Genomic DNA, 22,734 nt, shown 5'->3' on the forward strand with positions numbered 1-22,734 from the left:
ATTACATGGTGTGTAGAACGTTGGGGTTACATGAGGGGGGACATATATTACATGGTGTGTAGAACGTTGGCGTTGATGGTATAAGGTTATTAGCACTGTGATTGGATGTGGCAGCTTCCCAGCGGTGTCAGGGATTACTAGCACGAGATGCCAGGCAGTGCAGAGCCCGGAGCCAGGGCTGCCATCTCGGGTGTAGTAATAATGACACCGACGTGTAATGGACGGAATGGCAGAGCAGGGGTTAACCCTTTTTGTTGATGCATCTCTGACCCGTTATAGCATTTGGTGGGTTAAGGTAGACTGTGGAGGGGGGGATCCTCCTGAAAGCCCTCCCTCCGCAGCTGCTCGCAGTCAGACAAGGGGGTGTGCTAGGCTCCAGTACCGGGCTCTGGCTCTGCCTGCAGCTCCGGGACAGTCACACATGCAGGAGCCCGGGGGCCACAATGTGGCCCCTGTGCTATGAGTCATGGCACCCAGACTGAGCCCCCGCCGGGCACGGAGATACCTTTTCCTATGCACCCTCTGCTTATCCTGCACCCTACTCTGCTACAACCTCATCCTCCGCAGCCACTCTACTATGCACAGCCGAGGGTTCCAGCAGCTCAGCTGCCCCCTTCATCCACCAGTGCTGGGGGGCAAGAAACTACTGCAGAAGCTGCTCCTCTGCCCACACTCCGGGGCCACCGTTCCCTTCACCGGTACCGACCTCCCGTATACCGACTGGAGTGTCAGGAATATCACTGAGCCCACCAAAATAACGGGGACCCCTCCAAAGCCCACTGAGCAGAAGGCGCACCCCTCTGTGAACAGCACTGTTGCCCCCAGATATGGGCACAAGAGGTTGCCCCAAGCCATCATTGTGGGGGTCAAAAAGGGAGGCACAAGGGCAGTACTGGAATTTATTAGGGTGCACCCTGAGGTGCGAGCTATGGGCACCGAACCCCACTTCTTTGACAGGAACTATGAGAGGGGTCTGGACTGGTACAGGTAAGTGCCCACTTTATGCCAGTATAACTCCTCTGATATCTATGTACTTTTTCGTTTGCCATTCATTATGCAGTTATGTGTTGGAGGATACATACAAACTCATTTCACAACCTTTACAAAAAAAGGATTTGATTTTAATGGTTGATCCACTAAAAAGAACCACTACCTGTCATCTTTGATTATGATGTTCTTACAAAGTACACTCTAATAGTGGCTCCTTAGCTTTCATTAATCTTAATTGTGAAGTTCTTCAAAGCTTCTCCAACCATTTCACACAGTAAGATAATGGTTAATTGGAGTATTCTGAGAGCTAGACAACTCTCTGGCGTTGATGGGGTTAAATGACTTATAAATAATGTGGTCTGTGCTAGCAGGAGCTGTTCATCTTTATTCCATGTCTTTTTTTTTCCCACTCCTTAAAGATTTTAGGAGTCACCAAAATGTTAATTTGACACATCTTAAAACTCACATCTGAAAGAGGAATCATTTAGCATGATTGAAAGTGGTTACCTAGAAGCCTTGCAAGGACTGCAGAAATAGTGCCAGGCTGCCAGCATTGTGAGGATGACAGATGGGTTCCAATATTGTGTGTCCACTGGAGAAGGTCCTCGCAGTGGCTTCACCCCAAGTTCCATGGTGACCGTTTATCCCAGCTTCATGTCTAGCCTGGGGTCAGGATCACTTTTTAGGGGTATAAATGAAGAGAAAGACAATTTCTGCCAGATAATGAAATGACTGCAGAACCAGAAGTATTGCAGAACAGCATGAGCCTGGGTACACACATTTGTATGTATATAGAAATTACCATATTCTGTACAGTTATTTATCACGGTGTCTCCTCAGCTTTAAAATACACATTAACCATTTGAGTGTCCTGAATTCACCCTTCCTACACAAAAAAAGAAAAGCTATTTGCTATATACGTATATTTAATCCTATAATTGCATTATAGGCTGTAATCTGTACATTGGCATCTTTAATGTATATTACCTGTAAATTAGATTTGTTTTTCTATTTAATTGTTTTCTCTCCTAAGATTTGCAGATTGGGGTATAGGAGGTATAAGAAATATAGCGACACAGTGCGACAGGTCTGAGTTAATACCCGCAGTAAATATTTACAAACACAAATATGTGCTAACTGTACATATGATACATACATGTACAAAAAATAAACCTGTTATGGGACATATAACAATATACCACAAAAGTGATGATATGAAAGGATTTTTGGTGGGAGGCTTTTTTCTTGTGCCCCGCTGGGGATTCCCTTGTTAGTCTAAATGATCTATGTTAGTAGATATTCCTTAATTACAAAGGTTATTTTATTGTTTAGTTGAAATGCAAAGGACTCTTACAGTGTTTAGCTATAACACAAAGTTCACTTGTCTTTCCTCCCAATAGAATGAATATGGTATATATTCTATGGTATATATTATATGTAGGATGCTGACATTAAACTTCACATTTCTTTGATATTCATTTCAACTTGATGTGAGTATCATAATTTACTGTACTACAGATGTATGCAGTAGCCTAATTGAGCCGTGAAATTATTTTTAGCTCCCTGAAAACAAAGGGAATCAAAAATATCTATTAAACACCTAAATAATAATGCAACATTTCATGCTCCAATACCAACTTTCCTACAAAACAATGAGTCCCATGCTGATATTGCGATTATTATTATCGTGTGTTTATATTTGATATGCTGTGCAAAGTATGCTTCGGCTGTAACATATAAAACAGTTAAGCTCGGCTACCCTAATTAAGTATCTAATTCACTGCGAGTACCGGAGCAATTCAACATTGCTCCGGTGCGGAGGCAGCTAATCCGAAGATCAGCTGTCCCCACGAATCCATTCATCACTGTTTTAGCAGCGGTAATATTTAGCACTGCCGCTACTGTGCATGCATTAACTTGGGCAAACTTCCGGTGGAAGGAGCTGAGCAGTGGCGGAGGCATCCGACCAGATCCCTCTTCGCAACCGGGACACCTTCCCATAGGTAGTAGTGGGGGATGTGGGAGCAAACGTTATCTGAAAAAGGCGAAGGTTCCCGCAATCAAACTCTGAAAATGTATAGCTTTTAAAGCTTGATGAATTTAGGTCCCCATACTACTGTATGGGGACAGCAAGCCAGACTGGGACTGGAAGGTAAGCAGGAGATATCTGTGATATCTCCTGCATTACCTTTATATTGAATGGCCCCGATTCTTAATTTGTACAAAAATAGTTGAAAATTTTCACCTAACCCCTCAGTGTCCTAATACCTGTGTCCAGTTGTGGTTATCATGCAGGAGAACTGTATGGGCCTGAGTCACATGCACAGCGGCCACAGGTGCAATTATCTACTATGCGCATGTGTCCCAGTCACTTGCAATATATGCATATATGCGTATGTACAGAGGTATTATGTCCCGTACGCAAGTCTAACCGACCTCCACTGACAGGTGTCAGTGGGTGGCAGTTGGGCGTGTGTTCATAGTCTAATGTGGAGATAGGTGTGCAGTAGGGGTGTATGCAGAGTTACAGTAGGATTCTGAGTTGCCCACACAATTCTTGAGAAGAATGATTAAGGGGTGGTGCGACTACAGTCTACGTGAATCGGAGTATGCAACACAGAATCAGGCCCTATGGCTCTAATAATGCTATGCAGTGCGGTGAGGTCAATGGCTGCGGAGGCACACATGGAGATGGGTCTGAGTGCTGGGAGCCTGTTTCACCCCCTACTCACTGTAACTCTCCCCTCACTACACTAAGCTTCGGTGTCAATTGATTCTCCTACCTACATCACTGTGTTTTCCCTTGCTGCTGCTGACAGAACTCCGATCTCTAAACACTGCAGTGCACTTCCTGGCCACATGACACATCTAAGGTGTCCATCAGTGCTCAAGGCATGCCCCCCATACTCAGAGGCATGCCCCTATTAGCTCTCCTGTGCAGCTTACTGCCCGTGATGTTGCCCTGTCCCCAGCTCTGCAAGCAGTGTCTGACTATACAGAAGCGAGGCTGAGCTGTTGCTGCCTCATCTCTCGTCTCCCTGCAGTCCCAGGGAGAAAACGATTAACAATAAACAGAGAAGATGTTTATAAGTTATAAATATCTTCTTTGTATTATTCTAATTATTTTTTATATCAAATCTCAGGAGTATGACAGGGGAGGCTCTGCCTACCCTGACTGCACATACCTGACATACTCAGAGTACTTCAGGTAGTATTCAGTTTATACTTATTATTACATTAAATGTTTCTATTCCTTTCACAGTGATGTAACTTTCATTAAGGATGTGGAGCCAAACAGAATATGGAATGGGTCTCAGAGAGATAAAACATAATGAGCCAAATGTAATAGGCTGAGAGTTTAGAAAATGTGAGAGTTTAGCAGTAAACTCTGAAGGTGCGTAATCACTAGTAGATAGAGGAACGACAGTACAATGACAACATTGACAACGATATGTCATTCAGTGCAGGCACCCTCCCTCATCCCTGAACATGGCCAATCTGTCGTTATTGCCAGACTGACCGACATGTTCAGGTGATGATGTCGAAAATGACCAGCGGGAGTGCGCATTGCTGAACGTTTTCAACATTTTTATGACCGATTTGAGAACGATTAATGAGCGATTGAGCGATAACGATGTCTTTATCATTCAATTGCTCATTTTAATCGCCTAGTGGATACGCGGCTTCACACTTTTTAAACTTGGCCAATGTAATAGAGGGCCTGATTAAGCAAGGATCACTATTCTGCTAATACGTACGCAACGCAGTTACTAATATCAGCAGTGATAAGCAAATTATTGCATTCGCATTGCGATCGCAGCCTGGCATAAGGACGCCCACTTCCCCTTACTCACATACGTATACTTTGGTAAAATAGCAAAATAATCGGTAACATCGAGTAACATCTGACCCATACGCACAGTTAAGGCAGGTCAGACCTCACTCAGGAATTGCTTACTTTAGCCCACGCTATGATGCCTCAGGCTGCGTATGGTATCGCAGTGGCTAATTTATGTACGCCCCTGAAACAGTGTGCAAATGCAAAGGCACCCTTGCGTTCAGCTGACCCTCCCCCCCGTCACCACCCACAAATGGCACTTCCTGTCAATCACTCTGCCATGGGTCTGTGTAGCCTCTGCGATCGCAGTCACGATTGCAGTGGGCGGTTCGCGCACACGCACTGTGATGCGTGCGCTGGCAGAAAGCAACAATCAGCCGATTGCGTGCGTCTTAAGGTGCATACACACTAGACGATATGCTCCCTGAGCGATATCGTCTAGTGTGTCCCCGGCAGGCTGTGCTCAATGTCGTTCATGACATTGAGCACAGCCGCTGAACGATATCATTAGCGATATCGTTCAGCGCCGGGCTCTCTCACCCATTCCCTGACATGCAGCAACCTGACGAGGTCGTCAGGTTGGCCTGCATGTCAGCCCGATGAACGAGGATGACGAACGACCCGCGGGAACGCGCGTCGTCGTCATCGTTCATCTTTTTTGTGTTAAAAATGGACGATAAAGTGGACGACTGAACGATAACGATATTGTTATCGTTCAGTCGTCCACTTTAATCGCCCAGTGTGTACGCACCATTAGCAACTGCGGTCCTTGCTGAATTAGGCCCAGAGTCTGAGAACATGAAATCTCGCCTGTTTTTTACACTCAAAAAACTCTCACGATTTAAACTCTCATCCAGATGTTTTCCCATTTTGAACATAAAACTAAACCAATGTGAGAGATTACTGCTAAACTCTCACATTTTCTAAACTCTCACCCTATTACATTTGGCCCTATGGGGTATATTTACTAAAGTGAGAGTTTTTAGAAGTGGAGATGTTGCCCATAGCCAGTGGCAAACGCAGTATTTCTAGAGGGGGGTTTCCAAATGCTTTATTTTCGAGTGAGTGTGGCCAGTCCATGAAGAAGACATACTTAGCACTTAACCAGCTTTAATATGCGTCATACAAAGTGTATTGTGTGTATTAATTCCAGCATATACAGGACCAGCGATCACAGTAAGCCATTAGATGCGGCAGTAGGCCATCCTGCCTGAGCTGACTGTTTTTATTTCAGATGTAGGCACCATTCTAGTACATTGTAGCAAGTCCGGGAGCCTTTGGGAGCAGCAGAAGAACCTAGCACTGCCCTGGACAAATATGTACATATTGGGCTCTGAATGTTTTCCAGATATCCTATTTGGTGCACAAGTTATTTGTTACTGGCTTATTATACATGTTAGAAGATCCACAGATGCTGCTAATTATTTCATTTGTGATACTGAGAAGAACATGCAGCTCTAGTAAAATTCTATTCTATTACTATTTCTATAGTAGTCATGGTGTGGACTGGGGAGGGGGGTTTCCAGGCAGATGGAAACCCCCCTTGCATTTGCCTATGCATAGCAACCAATGAGATTCTAGCTATTATCTTCTAGAACAGGTGGGGTACCCCATTTTGACACAAACTTGATTTGTGTCAAAATGGGGTACCCCACAGGGATGGGAAACCTCTTGCCCGGGTTTGGTCTGGCCCTCAGAGCTTTTTTCTGCTAGCCCCACCTGGCTAGCAGGGTGCCTTGAATGGCACCCTGCAGCTAAAATCTATGCAGCAGCGCAGCCTGGAGCGTCCTTAGGACGCTTCAGATGGTCACACCACTGCCCTTACAGCTCCCGGAGCATCCACAGGATGCTCCGAGCATTGCTGTAATCCCCGGCGATTATGGCCCTGCCCCTGTGTGACATCACACGGAGGGGGCGTGGCCTGCATCGGGCATGCAAATAATGGTATATACTGTATATCAAAATGGCCCTCAGCAGAAAAAAGGTTTCCCACCCCTGTTTTAGAAGGTGCTAGTTAAATGTTAAGTAGAATCTGATTGGTTGCTATGGGCAACTTCTCCATTTCTGAAAACACTCACTTTAGTAAATATACCCCTAAGTGTTTCTTTTTCTATCATAGGGTGTCAACGTTACCATTTTGTTCATATTTATCTGGTTGACTATTTTAATGCGGATTGTATCATACCTCTTGACCAGATATATACTACCCATATGTACCTGTATGGATCTCTAATAGTCCCGGCATAAAATTTAACAAAGATGAATAGGAAGGGCAGAATAACTGAATAGGTACAAATTAAAATGTTCAAATTTCCGCCTGGATTATGGAGTTCATTTATCTAATCGTACTACTGGACTTGTTTGTTTACATGACAAATGTGTATTTTCGATTCTACTGTTTCTTTCTTTTGATTTCCAAATGGTTGGGATCGTAGCTCGTTGCTGTTTATCTCTTCATTTTATTATTTTATTGTATTATTGGCAATGGTTAGCAAATTTATTGCACCACTGTTTTTTTTTCTTCCAATATTGTATTTATATTGTTTTATTGTTTAGTACTATATATTTCTGCGTACTGTAACGCCTCAAATAAAAAAATAATACAAAAAATGTTCAAGTTATCCATTGACATTAAACTAGACATCATGGCGGGCCAATGACTCAGGGCAATATATTGGGGTCTATTCATGTAGATCTGTGGTGGTGGTGAATTGTTACTTATTACTATAGATTGAATCAGTTCGGTGAGATCTATAGCTTAGATTAGGAGCAATTCACGTAATCTTACCAGTCTGGAGAACCGGCCCCCTGCGATCCTTTGGTGATGTGCCGCACAGCTGTATATCTTGGTCTCTGGAAGCTGGGCGCCTCTGTGCATGCGCCAGCCAGAGCCATCAGCAGAGAAAGTCACAGGGCATTAGGACTCAGCAGCAGAATGATGTGACCAGGCATATGCCGGGTCATTTCATTAATCTAAATACAGGACAGACCAGCGGAAGTGGGTGCAGCGGGCAGTAAGCAGTCTTAAGTGACCCGGCATATATTAGAGTGTCCTGCTCACCGACATACAGGGAGCAGGGGCACTGCTGATTGGCCAGAGACAGAGAAGGGGGTGGAGACAGCCACTTAGGAGACACATTTCGCCGTCCTGAGATGGAGGTTAAATTTATAGCAGCGAAACGGAAAGCTGATCTTTCTGTGCTTCTATGATTTGCTCTCCCCATACTACTGTAAGGGGAAGCGATGTGTATACTAATCGGGGGCACCGCTGGAGAAATAAGAGATTTCTCCACGATAACCCCTTCTATGAATAGGGGGAAGCAGTGAAATGTCCTGTTATCATTGATAAAGGACTTTTCACTGTTTTATAATCGTCAGAAGAGCAAAAAGAAATACAGGGCTCATAACTAGAAGCTATTGGACGCCATAGCAAATTTAGGAAGGGGCCTCCATCCCTCAGTACCACTCATCCATTTTCAGTACACAGAGAATCCAATAATGTTTTTAAAATATACGGAGTAGCCCAGGCAGTGAACAATTATACTTATATTAAATGTTTCCGCTGTGTTCCTTTTTCTCTGAATAAGTGTAACCTTTCATGACAGGTATCCTCTGACGGGAAGTAGTTGGGAAGCCGATGGATTCTGTCGGTCGGTATTCCGTCCATCGGCTTCCCGACTGCTTGCTTCCCGACTGCTTCCCGACCGTCGGCCTCCCGACTGTCTAATCCCGGCAAGGGCTAAATGACAGGGGTCGAATTCCCGATGCCTGTGATTTTACCTACACTGGGAGCCCGACACCCGGCTTATCTATCAATGGTAAGCCGGGCACCGGGCACAGACAGCCGCGCGGGGGGGGGGGTTAAGTTTAGGGTTCCCGGGGGGGACTTATGGTTAGGCACCCCACCGGAAGTTTAGGGTGGGAGGGTTAGGGTTAGGCACCCTCGGGGGAGGTTAAGGTTAGGCACACCCCCCGGGGGACTTAGGGTTAGGCACCCCACCGGAAGTTTAGGGTGGGAGGGTTAGGGTTAGGCACACCCCCCGGGGGACTTAGGGTTAGGCACTTGGGGGGAGGTTACTGTTAGGCACCCCTAAGGGAGGAAAAAGGAAAGGAGTTTTACTCCGCACAGAATTATTATATACAGGTGTGGTTAGACCAAAATGTAAGGAATAATCCAGGATGTCATATCTCATCCGTAATCACTCAATTGGTGGTGCTCCCCAGAGCCAATAATATTTCGAACAAAAGAAAAAGAGAAGAAGAAGGCTCTTTTTCTGGGGCACTCTTATAATTCAACAATATAAATTAAAATGTAACTTTTATTAATGACCTTAAAATAAGGGCCCTCATTCAGAGCCGTACGCTCTGAGCAGAGCGCACGCTCTGAATGAGGGCCGGGCTCCATTTTCATGGAGCGTCCTCCTGGACGCTCGTATAGCTGTGGGTCACCACCCACAGGCTATACGAGCGTGCTTTGTGATGGCCGCGATGGTCGAGACCATCGCGACCATCGAAATTGCGAGCCGGAGCCTGCGGTTGAGGTTTTCAACCGCAAGCTCCGGAGTGATTTTGGCTCTATCACTACTGTGAGACAGTCAGAATTGGCGGGACGGTGCTGGCTCCTGTTCTTTACCTCTGCCTGTGTGTACAGGGCTGCAGGCTGCTGCTGTGTGTGCAGGGAAGGCCGCAGACGGGCTGGAGTTGGGCCGCGGACAGGCTGGAGGCGGAACCGTCAGCGGTGACTGACGGCTCCGCAAAGGCTTATGGGAGGAGCAGCTGCGGGTGGGAATGTGCAGCAGCTCCCCAGTTGGCAATGTTTTTTTTTAACTAGTAACACTGCCTGATCGTAGCTGAGCTCCAATTGCGGCAGCCAGGCCAGCTGAGCAGAGCAGCAGGGTTGAATGAAGGGCTCTGGGCTGTGCCTCATAATATATGTATTTGGGCCCACACTATTGGCCACATAAAATTTTATTTGGGCCACGTGCGGCCCACGGGCCACATGTTTGACATGCCTGCAGAAGACCATTCTCTGATGGTCAAGTGTGCACTATAGAGTACTCTGCACAAAACAGGATGTGTTGTCCTGTGGGTTGTTAGTGATATAGGGGTCTATGTACTGAGCCTTGGAAAGAGATAAAGTGGACGGAGATAAAGTACCAACCAATCAGTTCCTGTCACTTTACAGGCTGTGTTTGAGAAATGACAGTTAGGAGCTGATTGGTTTATACTTTATCTCCGTACACTTTATCTTTTTCCAAGGCTTAGTACATAGAACCCCCAGGTAGGCAGTTGAACTAAGGCAGTCCCCACTGAGGTCTCTGAGGCGCCATATATCTTATCTCTCTACTTCAGTCTGATAAAACATTTTAGATGCCAGTCGGTGGGCGTGAGATGGGGTGAAAATGTGGAAGGTCTCCAGAAGAAAACAATACAGTTGACATGTCTCCTATCTTCCCATGGATGACCAGAGATGTGATGATATCTTTATCACCATTTGTGTAGTAGAGGTGACCCGCAGCAGTGGGTAGCTGTTATGTTATCTATAGAACAGTCATGTTATATTGCTGGGTCCCACGCTCCTCTGGGCTCTGTAGCACATGCTCTGCCTGCATCCATGGAAGTTCCACACCCAATGTACTGTAACCCTGTCCCCACTGTACTCCCCCCACCTAACGTAATGTATACTTCATTTATACCTGTCAGAGGAGTAACAGACAATAGAAGGGACAGTAAGTAAATTTATACTTTAATATATCTGTCTGCCTGACTAGTGTAAACGGGGGATTGGAGCTGAAGACACGGCTGGGAAATCTGGGGAATGGTGAAACATAGAGATGGGCTGGGGAATAGTGAGGCTGGGAGACAGGGGCTGGAGAATGTTGAGGCACATGGGGGGGCACAGTCTTGTTCAGTGCACATGTGTGTGGGGAAGTGAGCAGGGGGAAGGGCTGGAGCATATATATATAATTTTGTGGGGAGGCGGTCTGGAGCATATTATTACTGGGGGAGTGGGGCTGGTGTTTGTGGAGCAAATTATTGCAAGGGGGGTCTGAAGCATTTTACTAATATTATGTCATGTGGGGATGGGGCCTGGAGCATATTATTGAGACTTTTTTTTCTTGCGGCCCACACACTATTAGACCTTGAATATTCGGCCGGTTGGGATCTTGAGTTTGACATGCCTGGTCTACTGTATATATTGTACAATGGCCATAAGAAAATATTCTATATATTGTGTAATGGACACCAGGGACTTGGCTCACGTGGATTCTGTATTGTACAATAGCAATCAGATAGTGGGTTATTTTCTCTACACTGGTAACAGCTCTGTATTCTCTTGTCTTTTAGTTTTTTCAGTAATAAACATTAAATGTTTAGGATTAATATAATCAGCCCTTTTCACACAAAAAAAGCTGCCACTACGAGATGCATCTTATATGTGTTCTTGTTCTAGCATTGTTAAACTAGCGAAACACCCCGGCTTCGTACAGGAGCAATAAGATTGCCTTGTACAGGGCATCAGTCGTTTTCCCTCTGGATGTCAACACGAAAAGATTTAGGGGTCTATTTACTAAGCAGTGTTAGGAGACAGAGTGAAAAGTGATAAGAAAGTGATAAGGTGCCAGCCAATCAGCTCCCAACTGTCATCTGACAGGCTGTGTTTGAAAAATGACAGTTGGGAGCTGATTGGCTGGCACCTTATCACTTATCACTCTGTCTCCTAACACTGCTTAATAAATAGACCCCTTAGCCTTGACGTGACACGCAAAAGAGCCATGTAAAGTTGTCCATGAGAAAAACAGTTTCCACATAGGTTAACTCCAGCCACGCTAAGTGTCTCTCCCTGTGCATTATTTATTGCCATGCCAAAGCAGACTCTCGCCGGGAATTGGACTCGTTTGAAATTGAAGAATCATTTTTCACATAAAAGAAATAGGAACGGTTAAAAAAAAAAAGCAAAACCTGAAATTATATATCAGTAAACAGGGCTTACATACATTTTTCTGGAGAAACTGGATAATACGTATCAATCTCTACATCAGTGGTCGTCAACGTTAATTGGGATGTGAGCTACTCAAGAAAAACGAAACCTCCTGAAGAGCTACTAAGATTTTTTAAAAAATAAATAAATCTGGCTAATAACGGAAAAAGATCATTTAATGAAAATGAAAAAAAAAAATGTTTCATAGAAAACAACAATGCATTTAATTAATACAGTGATATCGTTGCACATTTCACTTTTAATTACCAGCTCCATCAGGGTAAGTACAGTAGAGGAGCAAAAAATATAAGCAGGGCTGGGCAGGAGTCACTCGCCCTAAAAGCAGTCGACACCTGTTGACTCAGCAGTACTGCAGCTAGGAAGGCTACCCAAATTAGGGCTGCGAGCTACGGGTTGGCGACCTCTGCTCTACATGGTATAAAATAAAGTCCATTGTTGTGATAAATCTTTAACGGTTTAGGCAGCGGTAGCCAAGAAAGCGCTTGGACGTCCATTTTTTTCATGGACTTGCTTCACTAAAATTGTCTCTGCTCGGCTCTCTTCTGTCATACATTCATGTTTCATACACCTAAACCTTCCTCAACAAATGCTCTATAGAATAGTGGGAAACTGCATCAAAATCCGCTCAGTGGTTCCCAAGATTAGCCCGAACAAACAGACAGACGCCTACCAGGGACAGTTTTTTCGTTGACTTGCTTTACTAAAATCGTCACTGCTCGGCTCCCTTTCGTCGTACATTAATGTTTCATACACCTAAACCTTCCTTGATAAATGATCTATAGAATAGTGAAAACTGCATCAAAATCCACCCAGTGGTTCTCGAGATTAGCCCAACAAACAGACAGACGTATTGGTGAAAAGACCGATGAGGTAATCATAATGGGCCAGATGTACTAAGCTCTAAAAAGTAATAAACTGGAGAGTGATAAACGACCAGGCAATCAGCTCCCAACTGTCATTTTTCAAACACCCTGTTACATGACAGTTGGGAGCTGAGTGGCTGGTCATTTATCACTCTCTACTCTCTCTATCACTTTCCCGAGCTTAGTACATTTCCCATTGTCCGTTTCTTTTCATTGAATCGCCTAAAAATCTTGAGGTTTTCCTGGGTCCTTTTTCTGTACACACCATGTACTTTGTTCCCCTTGTATTGGTGTCATGATTTTCAGTGCTGTGCAGACAGTGTATAATGGAAACAAATTCTCTTCAGCAGCGTTAAAGCGAGGCAGACACTGCAAATGGCGGTATTTATTACGGAGGCGCAGGTGTTTGCGGAAAAGGGGGTCATGATTATTTCAGTTGTGTCTTGACTGTTATGTGCGGTTAAACCAGAGAGCAGTCACTTACTGGGGGAAAGGAGGTTCATGAGAAAATCAAGTAGCTTGCAGTCATTGATTGCTATTAATTACCAATGTAATTATGTTTATCTATGAATTGTGCATATTTTCAAACAGATATTTATTAGGAGTGAGATCTATTCCTCAGATGGCTAGTGGTGTAAAGGTGCGTATCCACTAGCAGACTGTGAAATGACTGCACGATTACGACATTGTAATTGCTGTGCCTACACTGAGCAATCGGTCGTTTAGTGTAGGCACCCTCCGTCATCCCCAAACATGGCCGATCTGTCGTTATGACCAGCATGTTCGGGCGATGATAGATGTCAAAGACGACATTAAGCTGCCCGATTTGTGCCCGGTATTGAACGATAATGATGTCGGTATCGTTCAATCGCTCTGTGTAATCGGGGGGTGGATACCCGCCTTTATACTTCGTTTTATGCGTTTTATGCGTGGTTGAGATAGTAGAACAATCTAAAAGTTGTTGACATGACAAAGTCAGAATCTAAATAATGCTGAAATTGATTTTATAAAGTTTCCAATGTCATTTTCTAACAGTGAGAACTGCGACAGTGAGTTACAGTAAATCTTAGGGTTGTTCTTCAGTGAAGGGGTTTTTATTTACCTCAATCTGTATAAAATCACAGTGTAATCCAAATCCTATTACTTGTCTCTACTTTAGCCGGTTGCATTATGTTTAGAAGTCATTTTATTTGACATTATCATATTATATCTCTGTTATGTACTATGTTTTGGTAATGTCAACAATATTCACTTATCAGACGCTGGGTTACCTTGAAAAGACAGCTTTGGTCGCACACTGTGCAGCTCGCCAGGCTGCGAACATTTGTATGACGACTGTCGCTGTCAGCTGCATCTGTTAGATGGTGGATAAGACGGATACTGTAAGAATCAAGTGGGGAACAGACACTGACTGAGGATAAAAATAAATTGTACATCTATACTGCACATTTTTCTTGGTACTCAAGGCCTCTGGGTTCTCCTGTCCTTCTCTTGAATTGTCAGATATCTAGTTCACTCGACATAATGCTAGTAAATCACTTGCTGGAAGTCTTTCCTATCATGGATGATACATCATTACAATGATAAATAATGGTATGCCAAAAAGGAGACAGAAGTGTCCATACATTGGATTCCTGGTACTTTGCTCATATTAGGCTTGTGTACGGAATTAAATGTCTGGCTATAATTTGTCTACTTATGAGACCTAGAACACATTTTACAATCTCACAAGACCACATTTTCAGCAACCAAAAAGCAGGAGACCATCAACCATCGATGGTTAGCAGCTAAGCAGCCATCAATGGTGGAGGTGTGATTGTATACATACAGCACAGATCTGCCAAGTAACACAGCTGTACTGTGCTACACATAATTTGGGACCATGGGCTCTGGGCCCGATTGTGACCCGCTCGCGAGCGCTCGCAAGCGGGTCGATGGTGCCCAAGTGCGCATGGCCGATGGTGATTGACAGCACGCCGGGGGCGTGGCTGCCCAGACGGAGGCGTTCCCATGGGAACACCTACCGTCTGGGTCCGGCCCCACTGACATCACTAGTGATGTCAGTGGGAGTGCTTTTGGCTCTGATAGAGCCAAAAGCACTCCTGGGCTTGCGGCAGCAAGACCCTACTGCAGGGTCTCGTCGCAAGGCCGATGGTCGCGATGGTCTTGACCATCGCGACCATCATTTTGGCCGCTCGCTATAGCTGTGGGTGGTCACCGACAGCTATGCGAGCGGCCAGGAGGCCGCTCCAAAAAGGAGCAGGGACGGCCCTGATTCAGAGCGAGCGCTCTGTCAGAGTGTCCGGCTCTGAATCAGGGCCTCTATTTATTAACATTATTTTTACTAAAATAAAGTGAAAAAGGGTGTTTTCACACCCGTTTCACATTATTTTAGCATCACCTACAGTTATTACAGGGCAATTGGCGTAGAATTCGTAAAATCCTACTCCAACCCCTAAGTATCACTTGTTTTCAGTAATCAGATCGCATTTCCCATAATTGTAAAGGGAAATGTGATCTGTGTGCAAGTTACTAAAAATAAATTGTAAAAAAATACCGGGGAAAGCCCTGTGATAATAACTCCACCTGGCGTTATTATCACCGGAGCACCAATGACTGCAGGTAAGTGCTATTAAGGGAGGGGAGGTCGTGGGAGGGGGGTCCGCAATCGTGGGGGTGGGGCTTAATGACAGGGGCGGGGCTTAGTGCCGGGGGTAGCAGTGGCAGCCGGTCGGCGCATGCGCGGGCACTTTGTCACGGTATTTTTTGCGAAAATACCGTGACTAGTGTGCGAAGGGGATTCGCAGGGACGGAGCTTTATCGCAAGCTCTGTCGCTGCAAGGGATTTGTAGTAAATCCCTGTGATATTGCCTGAATTCGCAATGCAAATTCAGTTGTTAATATCACACTACAATCTGCATTACCAATGCGGATTGTAGTAAATAGAGCCCCATGTCACATGGAAATCTCCACAAACCAATATCTCAGTCACAGAATGAGCAGGTACTGTAGCCTGAACTCTCGTTGGGGTCTATTCATTATGAAGGTAATGCAGAAGTATGACTGATAGTAAGCTTGCGAGCAGGGCCTTCCTACCTATATATCTGTCTGTTATTACCCAGTTTTGTTCTATTAATGATTACAATTGTAAAGCGCAACGGAATATGCTGCGCTATATAAGAAACTGTTAATAAATAAATAAATCTCCTGCTTACCTTTCTGCCCCGATCTATGGCCGTCTGTCCCCATACACTAGTATAGGGAACCAAATTCATCAAGCTCTGAAAATATAATATTTTTGGAGCTTGACTGCGGGATTTGCCACCTTCAGATGGCGTTTGCCAGGGGCGGATTGGGCCACCGGGAAGTCGGGGCATTTCCCGCTGGGCCGGTCAGGACTGGGCTGATCTGGTCCTCACCCCTCCCCCTTGCTGCACCGCAGGCCGATTCTGTGCAGAGGCACATTGCAGTCAGAGGCAAAATAATAAGCTGTTCGGCTGCAGCAGCGCAGCCACTGCATCTCACAGACACAGTCACAGTGGCTGGATCCTCCTCTTCCTGCTCCTCGTCTGAGTGACTGCCTGCCAGGGAAATAAGCTCTATTACCCTGCCTGGTGCCTGTGCTGCCTCTCCTCACCACCATGTCCTGGCTCCCTGCAGTTGCTTTTTACAGTAGAAACCAGAATACCAGGTACCATGCAGGTGCTCTGTGTACTTTGGGGTAATATGGGGGGAGATACTGGAATGTAATATGTGTGTACTGGTGATGATATGGGCGGGCTGTGTATACTGGGCTGTAATATGTGTGTGTACTGGTGGTGATATGGGCGGGCTGTGTATACTGGGCTGTAATATGTGTGTGTACTGGTGGTGATATGGGCGGGCTGTGTATACTGGGCTGTAATATGTGTGTGTACTGGTGGTGATATGGGCGGGCTGTGTATACTGGGCTGTAATATGTGTGTGTACTGGTGGTGATATGGGCAGGCTGTGTATACTGGGCTGTAATATGTGTGTGTACTGGTGGTGATATGGGCAGGCTGTGTATACTGGGCTGTAATATGTGTGTGCGCTGTGTGTACTGGTGGTGATATGGGCGGGCTGTGTATACTGGGCTGTAATATGTGTGTGCTGTGTGTACTGGTGGTGATATGGGCGGGCTGTGTATACTGGGCTGTAATATGTGTGTGCTGTGTGTACTGGTGGTGATATGGGCGGGCTGTGTATACTGGGCTGTAATATGTGTGTGCTGTGTGTACTGGTGGTGATATGGGCGGGCTATGTATACTGGGCTGTAATATGTGTGTAATGTGTGTACTGGTGGTGATATGGGCGGGCTGTGTATACTGGGCTGTAATATGTGTGTGCGCTGTGTGTACTGGTGGTGATATGGGCGGGCTGTGTATACTGGGCTGTAATATGTGTGTGCTGTGTGTACTGGTGGTGATATGGGCGGGCTGTGTATACTGGGCTGTAATATGTGTAATGTGTGTACTGGTGGTGATATGGGCGGGCTGTGTATACTGGGCTGTAATATGTGTGTACTGGTGGTGATATGGGCGGGCTGTGTATACTGGGCTGTAATATGTGTGTGCTGTGTGTACTGGTGGTGATATGGGCGGGCTGTGTATACTGGGCTGTAATATGTGTGTAATGTGTGTACCTGTGGTGATATGGGCGGGCTGTGTATACTGGGCTGTAATATGTGTGTGCTGTGTGTACTGGTGGTGATATCGGCGGGCTGTGTATACTGGGCTGTAATATGTGTGTGCTGTGTGTACTGGTGGTGATATGGGCGGGCTGTGTATACTGGGCTGTAATATGTGTGTTCTGTGTGTACTGGTGGTGATATGGGCGGGCTGTGTATACTGGGCTGTAATATGTGTGTGCTGTGTGTACTGGTGGTGATATGGGCGGGCTGTGTATACTGGGCTGTAATATGTGTGTGCTGTGTGTACTGGTGGTGATATGGGCGGGCTGTGTATACTGGGCTGTAATATGTGTGTGCTGTGTGTTCTGGGGGTGATATGAGTGGGCTGGTATACGTTTAGGAAGCCAGCGGACGCAATGCCGACCGCCGGCTTCCAGACTACTTAATCCTGGCGAGGGTTAAATGACAGGCGTCTAAATCTAGACACCTGTCATTTTACTCCCCCCTGGAGGTTAGTGTCAGGCTAGGGGAAGGGGAGGTTAGGGTTAGGCACCCCCCTGGGGGGTTAGGCACAGGAGGGGGGTTAGGGTTAGGCACCCTAAAGGAGGGTTAGGGGGTAAAATTAGGTTAGTTTATACTTACCTTTAGGACGATCAGGACTTACTCCTCTGTCAGGCCGCTGCTGCCGGGCGGGCTGTGTATACTGGACTGTGATATGTGGGTGCTGTGTGTACTGGGGGTAATATGGGAAGGGGAGCTGTGTATATTGGACTGCAATATTGGGTACTGAGGGGTGATAAGGGGGGCTGTGTATACTGGGCTGTAATATGTGTGTGCTGTGTGTACTGGTGGTGATATTGGCAGGCTGTGTATACTGGACTGTAATATGTGTGTGCTGTGTGTACTGGTGGTGATATTGGCAGGCTGTGTATACTGGACTGTGATATGTGGGTGCTGTGTGTACTGGGGGTAATATTGTAAGGGGGCTGTGTATATTGGACTGTAATATGTGTGCTGTGTGTACTGAGGGGTAGTATGGGGGCTGTGTATACTGGAATGTAATACGGGGCGCTGTGTACTGGGAGTAATATGGGAGCTGGGTGGGCTGTGTTTCTGTAATATGGGAGTGCTGTGTGTACCTAGGAATAATATGGGAGAGGGAGAGTGGGCTGTGTATACTGGAGTGTAAAATCGGGGCGCTGTGTGCTCAGAAAGGTATTATGGTGAAGTGCACTGTGTAGATTGAGTGGGCTTATGTTGGGTACTGTGTACACTGAATGGTGTTATATGGGGGTTTGTGTATAGTCAGTTGTATTATGAGGGTATAGTGTATACTGAGTGGTATTATGGAGGGTGCTGTGCGTACTATGGGGTACTATGACAGTGATGTATATAACTAGAAGAGGCTATAAGAGGGCAAAATTAGTGTTTCATACAACATGAGCTAGCCCGACCACGTAATGGGGGTGGCGAGCAAAACGCAGCCCTTGTGTCTGAAAATTAATATGCAGCTGAAAGACCCTGGCATCTTAGTGGGCGTCTCAATGCAATTCCGCTCTGCTGTGACAGATCCGCTGCATACAAATTCTCAATCGCAAGGGAATTTGTGTGCATGTCAGGCCCTAAGGGGAGAATTTACGAAGCAGCGGTTTCTGTAACCCAATCTTTCCTGGCGGGTTGCAGGTCTATATTTTAAATGGGCACCCACGGTCAGTGTAAAGCCTGGCGTGCTTAACACTGACTGCGGGTGCCATTTTAAATACTTAAATGCTTCTGTAAGCCGCTGCTTTGTAAATCTTCCCCTAAGTGTCTTCTGCACAGGGGAGGTTGGGACTTTGGGGGCAATGGGACCAAGCATATTTTTGCTGCTGAGCCCATCAGTCGCTAGTTCCAACTCATTGTATAGTATGAGTGAAATGGGCGAGGGGGAGCTGTTGCGCATACTTAGCAGCAGCAGCTCCTCCCATGGGCCTTCCCTCAGCTCCATGAGTCACTCCTCATGGCTCCAGCAGAACACTGAAGGTAAGGTGCAGCTGGCACTGTTGTTCTAACTGCTTCATACAGAGGTGACACAGGGCATACGTCACAGTCATACTGCACACGGGCAGCGATTGGTCAGTGACAACACTTGTAGTGAGGACTAAATCGCAAAGTGATTGACAGGCTTTTGGGGCAGTGGAACCAAAACACATGCGTGTCACAGTCATTTTCTTTGGCGTGTTTTACCCTGCACTTCCATACACAATGTGGCCATGCTGCACAACTATACAGCTATTCAGGACTTTGATCACTGACTAATCTGCGACCGATGCTGCATCTTCGTACGCAGCTCCTGGGAATAGCAAAGCCTCCGGTGGATGTCTCTATACAAATCCAAGCGCAGCACCATTTGCATATTTTTGCACAGTAGCTGCGTAGAGATTTGCAGCTGCAAATGCATTAGTGCACATCTCTGAAGCAGGCCCTCAGGCAGTATAAATTACATAATCTAATAGTTTGTAATAATATTTAACATATATGTATATATCTATATATCTCAAAGACAAAAGAAACAAGGCACAGATAGTGTAGAATTTTAAATGCACAATGGTTTACTTAGGGATCATCAAACGTACATCAGAAAAGTTAAAATCTGGCATATCAGGGGCATATAAGCCAGTCAGTAGAAAGTACTGTGGTTCTGTTTTCAAACCAGGAACCAGCTTCCGATATCGTCTGGACGCGCTTTCTATTGACAGGCGTGTTTGCCCCTGATATGTATGGCAGTTTTTAACTTTTCTAGCAAAGGGCTTGTGCAAGATTCACCGCCCGATGGTGGAGTATAAAGATGCACAAAGCATGATTGCAGCATCTGTAGACACTGAAAGTGGGCATCTCAGTCCTCACACATTCAGGTACACGGCTGTACACCAGGGACGGGCTTTGTAGCGGCATTACCTTAAAGTCCCAAACGCGCAGCAATAGACACAAGGAAGACTACGACTGCCTTTGACTCACTATCAGGCCTGAGTGTCCCGTCCCTCCACAGACCCCCACCTCCTCTACAGACCCGCCCCCATTAGGGCTGCTTTCAGAAATTTCCTGGGCTGGTTCTCCATCCCAATCCGCCCCTGGCGTTTGCTCCCGCACCCCCGCTCTTTCCCTATGGGAAGGAGTCGCGGGTTGCAAAGAGGGATTCTTTCTAATTCTTCCGCCCCTGTACAGCTCCTTCCAATGGACACTGAGGTTTTGTGCACCTGCATGAACCCCCAAAATTTGTCTGTACTAAGTTTCACTGCTACAGAAGTAGTAGTGACAGATCACGGTGACAGCTGTATTTTGTATCAACTGTCTCCGCACCGGAGCAATGTTGAATAGCCCTGGTGAATTTTTATCAACCGCTGCTGCTCGCAGCGAGTTGGATACTTTATCATTGGGGGCCACATACGCGCACGCAGGGAGGGTTTCTGAGAACCCAGAAACCCCCCTGATGGACCAAATTTGTTTTATAGAGACGGAGACAGCCTGTTCTCCATCTCTGCACTTACCACGGGCCACCCGTGGGCTAACGGAGCTGCTGCTTCTCAGACAGAGAACTCTGATTGGCAGAGCTCCCTGCACACTATATTGCCATGGGAGTTACTACTGTGCAGAGCAGCAGCAGCTCCGCGTGCTGTATGTAAGTATATGCTATATGCAAGTATGCTTATCTGTGTGTGTACACTGTGTAAGTATGCGTGTGTGTGTGTGTGTGCTGTGTGTAAGTATATGCTATATGCAAGTATGCTTATCTGTGTGTGTACACTGTGTGTAAGTATGCGTGTGTGTGTGCTGTGTGTAAGTATATGCTATATGCAAGTATGCTTATGTGTGTGTGTACACTGTGTGTAAGTGTGTGTGTATGCTGTGTGAATATATATATATATATATATATATATATATATATATATATATATATATAGGGAGTCACGCCAGAGAAAATGGGAGTTTTGCTGGATATTGGGTATTGCTGCATATTGGGGTTAAATAATATGTTAGATAACTAATTATGTAATATGTTGAATTGGGACTATGTAATATGATAGATAATGTATATAAAATATACTGGACAAAAAAGGCTTTTGAATATTGTGGACATTTTAGGGGAATTAAATTCTGTGTAATGTGCCACTGGCCATTACCTCAATGCCTGGCTGCGCACATTAGCATCTATTACAGTACATAATCTGTGCTAATTTCGCCTCGTTCCCCTATAAGGTGCATGTAACAAGTAGCTAAGACTCTGGTTGTGAAGTACCTTTGTCTGACTGCTCCCGAGGTGCTTCACAGCCATTGCACCAAACTGAAATTCCTTCTTTGTGACTGGACAATACTTGCAAAATGCAGACTGATTATACATGTAGTGCCAGCAGCAACATGCTGGAGGTTTACAAGCTCTATATTTCTCCATATACTGCTGGACGGTAAATTTTGCTCATACTTGCTAACTCACACTGGGTGAGATTGATCAAATTCTGGAATTAAGATCCGTGAGTTAAAATGCGCATTTGCGGGCAACAGTCTGTGCATGCGCAAGCCGCAAGTAATGTAGAGGGATTCCTCTCTGGAGAATCTTGCATAAAGTAGCCCATAGGCGTCTATAGCCAGCGCCATCTTTTGTGGCATTAGCTAGCGGGCACACATACTGGAAAGTTACACTCTCTGGAGCTTGATGCATATATACTGCACCTTTTGGGGATGCATATGTGATACGGTAAATCTCCAAACACTGCAGGTTTTGGTGGATTTATTACAAATTTTCTTTTGATTCATCCCGCCTGTAGCCCATCCATCATTATTATTATCCTTTATTTATTAAGCTCCAACATATTATGCAGCACTGCACAATGATACAAATATAATGTGTACTGCATGAATTATATACATATATGTATCTAATTCCTCCTCCCACTTGCTCCTACAGTCTAACAGCTCCCAGCAGGAACGTAACTAGCAAAAGTTTGTAAGGGCCCCTATGTACCACACATGTAACTTTGGCAAGGAAGATGGGCTCCCCTCTGGTCCCCATAGCAGCTGCACCCTTTGTACCTACGGTAGTTACACCCATGGCGCCCAGCTAGTGGTGCAAATTCATCCCAGATGCCGGGAGGCAAGTTATAATTTGGTGCCCCCCCCCTTCCCGTCACAGGCGCTGACACTGTAATGTAGCAATTCTCATGCAGACGGGCTATAGATAGACGAAGGCAGCAGCTGACACGGAGCTCTCCACTAGTGTATCGTGGCATCTCAGGTGCCGTGAAGGGCCATGACAGTACACTCCGGGTACATAGTTACAGCCCAGAGTGGGGTGAATATATTGTGGACAATGGAGGAGGTGCCTCTTCAGAGCTGGAGCCCAGCGGCAGGCGCC

At 45.7% G+C, this 22,734-nt stretch overlaps 1 protein-coding gene across 1 annotated transcript in view; it reads left to right on the forward strand.

Annotated features, from left to right (window-relative positions):
- The first annotated feature begins 325 nt into the window (after positions 1 to 325).
- Positions 326 to 22,734, forward strand: part of LOC148539072 (heparan sulfate glucosamine 3-O-sulfotransferase 2-like) — an 82,800-nt gene continuing 60,391 nt past the window's right edge. Inside the window, exon 1 of the mRNA XM_088451898.1 lies at positions 326 to 987. Coding sequence (XP_088308024.1) covers positions 467 to 987 — 521 coding nt within the window. The 5' untranslated portion in view covers positions 326 to 466. The remainder of the gene's footprint in view (positions 988 to 22,734) is intronic.

This window comes from Taudactylus pleione, unplaced genomic scaffold (assembly GCF_031769625.1).
Source record: "Taudactylus pleione unplaced genomic scaffold, aTauple2 ptg000032l, whole genome shotgun sequence".
Taxonomy (NCBI): Eukaryota; Metazoa; Chordata; class Amphibia; order Anura; family Myobatrachidae; genus Taudactylus; species Taudactylus pleione.